This window comes from Cynocephalus volans, chromosome 12 (genome assembly GCF_027409185.1).
Source record: "Cynocephalus volans isolate mCynVol1 chromosome 12, mCynVol1.pri, whole genome shotgun sequence".
NCBI classification, from domain to species: Eukaryota; Metazoa; Chordata; class Mammalia; order Dermoptera; family Cynocephalidae; genus Cynocephalus; species Cynocephalus volans.
In genome coordinates, this window is record NC_084471.1 from 104,163,196 (window position 1) to 104,168,625 (window position 5,430).

Sequence of the window (5,430 nt, forward strand, 5' to 3'; positions counted from 1 at the left end):
AAAATATCACAATCCCCCTCCCCTTACCCTTCTTAGACTCTCGTAACCGTAATTCTGCTTGGTACTTCTAAAAGTTCAACTTTTCCTTCTTCTTACTATGATTATATTAGCTCTCACATGAGTGTGAACATGCAGTATTTACCTTTCTGAACCTGACTTATTTCCCTTAACGTAATATATCCAGGCTCATCAATGTTGCTGCAAATGACAGGATTTCATTCTTTTTCATGGTTGAGTTGCATTCCACTGTATATATATACCACATTGTCTTTCTCCATTCATCTGTCAGTGGACACCTATGTTGATTCCATATCTTGGCTATTGTGCACAGTACTGAAATAAACATGCGGGTGCAGATATCTCTTCAGTATGCTAACACTCTGCAAGACATCAGCACCAAAAAATACAAACATGATACAGAGAAATTAAAGAAAGATTAATTCAGTGAAGGACATAGAATAATATTGATTGGAAAAATCAATATTTTAAAGAGGACTAACCTTTAAAAATTACTTTAAAGATTAAATATAGTCCCAAATGTAATTCCAGGAGAGTTTTTCTTAACACCTTTATTGAGGTGTAAACACATGGCATAAAATTCATGCATTTAAGGTGTAAAAGTCAGTGATATTTATTATATTCACACAATTGCAACCATCACCACAATCAAAATTTAGTAAGTTTGCATCAGCCCAAAAAGAAACACTATGGCAATTAGCACTCACTTCCTATTCCAACCTCCCCTCAGCCCTTGGTAAACACTGATCCACGTTCTGTCTCTATAGGGTTTACCTGTTCTTTGTATTTCATATAAACAGACTCACACAAAATGTGAACTTTTAGAAAGACAGATGCCACAAACGTAACGCTGAACAAAAAGAGCCAGACAAAAAAGTAATTGTATTTGTACTTCATGGTGTGTGTATTATATATCCAAAATCAAATAAATTTCTTAAAAATATTAGAACAAAAACCAGAATTTATTTAAAGACTTATGCAATTATAATATCACTTACATTTCATGAGTTATAAAATTACCTGACAGACTCAAAACTCAGGTGTTTTAATTCTAACTTAAGCTTACAACTATACATATTTAAAGATCCACAACTGTCTGGTTTAAGACCACCTGAATATAGCACAGCACAGTTATGATTATGATCTGCTGATTCTTTTATCCTGTAATGAAGAAAAATGCACAATTCTGTTATATTTTATTGGGACAGTACATGAAACAATAGCATTTTCTATGTACAGTAAAAAAAGAATATTGTGAAAATAGTAACATTTTTCATATAATATTGATGAGTTCTAGGAAAACTGAGTAGACCATTATTTAATGTTTACATCATCATATGACTGACTTTCATCATCTTCATGTCTATCATTCAAGTTAAGTTTATTAATATTATTTTGAATTTATCCTATCTGTATTTATTCTTTTATGTAGCATCATTCAAAAAAACTTACTTTAGTTTGAAAGTTGGTCCGTTTATTGACATCCATGGACGATCACTGCTGTTACGAAAGACTCCAACCCATGATACAAATGATAGGGACATCAGAAATTTCTACCAGAATATAAGGAAATTTCATTTAAATAATCATTATGAATATTTTTAATAATTTAAAAATATATAAGTAGTGTAGTGTTTCATATGACCTTTAATTTAAAAAACAAAATGAAAATACTCAACAATACAATAAAGTTGAAAACCACTTTTAATATTGCCAAAACTTTCAAAAATATTTGTAATTTTGATTTAAAATGAACTTGTATTTATACCTTACTATAGACTTAGTATTTCATTATTCTTCTCACATTAACTAGGAAAATTGTGATTCATATAATTTAACAGTTACCCATGTTGGTAAAAAAAAAAAAAAAAGCCTGGATTTAAATAAGTTTCCAGATATTGTGCATTCATTTTCCAGATACAGTGACTAAATGCATGTATTTTTCTATGTGTTACTCAGAGATTGGGGTTTAGAGAGAAATTAATGGGTTGCCATCGAGGAAATCAAGGACAAAATTTAGTTTTCTTGACATAACATTGTTTTTTAACTAGATAAGCCCCCACCTTTGTTTCTGTGTTTGTGAAATACCAATGGTCCAGAAAAAGTGGCAGAGACTTGTTTCACTCTGCTATTACCTGTTAAAAATAACTATAAACTCTGGAACTAATGACAGAAAAAAGGAAAAGGGAACTCTGAAAATTGGAAAGAGAAGTGAAAAGGTTTTGGACCACAGGATCAGGGATCAACAGAGTGGCAGGGCATTTAAGTCCCACAGACAACAGAAGAAAGTGACCTAGGCATGCTGTTACCCAGCACCAACCTAGCAAGAAGAGGTGGCTCAGGTAAGCTCAGTCCTGCCTGCATTGAAAGGGAGCCCTGCCAACAACACCAGGTAAGGCTGGTCCCACTAGCAAGGGGGGGTCTATCAGGAGACCTGCTAAAAATCGGCGGCCAGAGGAACTGTTTTTCCCCTACCCAGAGACACCAGGGTGGGTGTGGGTGTGGGGTATCAGCACAAGGATCTAATGACTGCAAGTGCTTCAGCCAGGATGCCTCTTTGAGCTGAGTTGTGACACTCACCTTCTCCATCCAGAGACAGCAGATACAATAGATTTTAATATTTCATATTCATGTAAAATATCAGTGAAAATCAACAAACTGCAGCTAACTGCAATAATAATGTGGGATTACACACAAGTATATGGGAGTGAAAGGAGATAGATGTAAAATGCATAAACAGTCCATTGATATCAATTCAAAAACAGAGAAAGCTTATTTGTAATATCAAAAGTCAATATAGTGGTTTAGGGAGGAGGCAGGGAAAGTGATGAGAGCACACACAGGGACAAGGCTGCTTGGCCTGGAAACTCCTATTTTGTGACCTGATGTACACATTATATTGGTCAGTTCATTTGGGATCAGTCTGCACCATCAGGAGATGCTTAGTTTTCTTTCCATATGGTAAAATCAAATAGCAAAGTATTATTTTAGAAGAAGAGCATTTGTAGGAGCATGATTTTCCATGAAAATCAAGAAGTGGAAATAATTAAATGTGCATTAGCAGTATTCAAAAATAAATAAAATATTGGAAAGTCAAACAATGGAATTTGTGCAGATTTGAAAATGAATAAACTAAAAATCTATACAGGAATATGGATCAATTCTGTAATTATAATGTGTACAGAAGTCACTTTTAATATAATGCTTAAAACATATAAGATCTTACCATTTCTTCTTCATCATCTATCTGAAGGAGATTAGAGTTCATAGAAGCACAGGCCATCAAACTTTCATTCCAAGATTTTTTTCCATACTAATGGAATAACAATTGTTGGAATACGTGAACCACTCCTTCGGACAGTAACCACAATGATATGCTGAAAAAAGATTATGAATTACTATCCAGACACAATATGAATTTTTAAAAATGAAAATGAATTTATATATTTGCATAGATATAACCAGATATGTACATAACATATCTGTGCACCCTCACTGGCTGGTACATATGAAACAAAACACAATCGCTCATACACACAAGTACAGAAAAGGGTCAGCCTCTCATCCCCTAACATATGTGTTAATATATAGCAAACAAAGAAACAAACAAATCTACACTGTACTTCATCCTGAAAAGCACTGAACAAAACCACTTTTTTAGTATGGTAAATTTATTTACCTCTTATTATAATATAGCAGAAAAAATAAATTCCAATCAGTAAAAATAGTATACAGTAATTTTAAATGAGTGTTTCTTTGTATTGAAAAAAAGGAATGCCCTCCTATAATCTTTATTCATAAACATTTATTGCACATTTTTCTAGTTTATTTTTCCCCAAAAATTTATGATCATTTTTTGTATGGCTTAAGTTAGAGACAAAATATAAATTGCACTAATTCAAGAACTTTTAAAATCACCATGTACCTTTATGGGTTCTTCTTAGGGAATAATTGCTCTGCTCCTGTATTACAGTAGCTAGAAAAATTAAAGTAATTCTTATAAAAATAATATCTAAACAAATCGTAGTAATTTTATTTTCACAGTTTGAAATTTGTTGTATTGCTTAGAATTAGAATAATGTGAAGTAAAATTGATTTTACCAGGAAAAAATAATAAAGTAATGAAGGTTTTAGGGAAAATTATTTCAAGAGCCTAACGGATCAAAATTCACCACCTTTTACAGTATTTGATATAACCACATCGGATTTGTATTTCTCAATAAGATTTTTCAGGATCCTAAAGCATATCTTTGAATGATGAAATAAGATCATATACATACAATTAAAAACAAATGCTCTCTACAATATTTCTTACTTATACTTTTGACAAATTCAGAATAGCCTTTCCCCAGTCAGTCCAAAAGTGTACATTGAAATGAAAGCTCTGTTTCCTGATATTATGAGATGTTTAAAAGCACTTCCAATCATTAAAGTGAAAAGTTCCCCTATAATCTTTCAAAAATATACCTACAGGGAGTAACAACTGTCATTGTTATCACCACGGTGGCCATTAAAACAAGGCACATGGTTCCCAGGATCCTAGCAATGAGAGGAGGTGATGGTAAATCTGCAGGGAGAGAGGCAGAAACACTGAGAAAGGAGCTGGAGACGGCTGTTCAAAAGGTTTGCATTCAAGAGAGCCCTGATGCGCAGAGAATAATGAACATAAACCTGGACCCCAAATCCACAGCTACCATTGTGATCTGTCTCTAGAATACGCCGTTGTATTTGTAGTAAATATAGTGCTCCATGAGTTCTGGGTCGAGGACACACATTTCAACAGTTTATGAGTAAAATTAGACTTCCTATTTCACGTTAGAATAACATCTCGACTTAGAGCTCCTGTCCTCACACATGAAAAATACGGAAACTTATTCCCTGTTCTCTCCCCCCACCATCGCATCCCAGCTGCACACCCTAGAACAGCTCAAAAGTATCACATGCTTTACCTTTGCAGGGAGAGCGCTGGTCATTTCCTTGAAGATCCTGAGAAGCGTCTGGAAGGTTTAATTCCACATAGATTATTTCCTGTTCAGTGACCGAAATGGAGCTTTTTGTGCTCTTAGGTGTCCTTTGCTGTTTCTTTGGGTTCTTGGCCAGACTCAGTTCTGAGTAGGCTACTCGTTCGTCATTCATCTCTGCAGGCGAGTGATCTCACGAGCTGTCCTCTTACAATTGTCCTCAAGAAGTTAATGAACGGTGTGCACAGGACACGACCCCGAGTGCAGTCACAATGGGCGGGGTGACGAGTGAGTGTCGTGCTCGTTTGCAGCTGGAGAACCTTAGAGTCTGGGACCTTAGAGATGCGAACCAGGGTCGCACAGTCAAATAAGTGAGTTTAAAAGATATTCTTCTTCTGACAGTATTTTATTCATGGGACGATGAAAAGCAATAAATTAGTGTGAAGAGTAA

General features: G+C 34.6%; 1 protein-coding gene across 1 annotated transcript; it reads right to left on the reverse strand.

Annotated features, from left to right (window-relative positions):
* Positions 1-744: 744 nt before the first annotated feature.
* LOC134391831 (NKG2-A/NKG2-B type II integral membrane protein-like) lies at positions 745-5,154 on the reverse strand. Its single transcript, XM_063115747.1, is given in 8 exon segments — positions 745-868; positions 1,039-1,179; positions 1,471-1,571; positions 3,245-3,324; positions 3,327-3,395; positions 3,944-3,994; positions 4,490-4,585; positions 4,968-5,154. Coding segments are annotated over 8 exon segments (849 nt in total).
* Between the last annotated feature and the right edge of the window lie 276 nt (positions 5,155-5,430).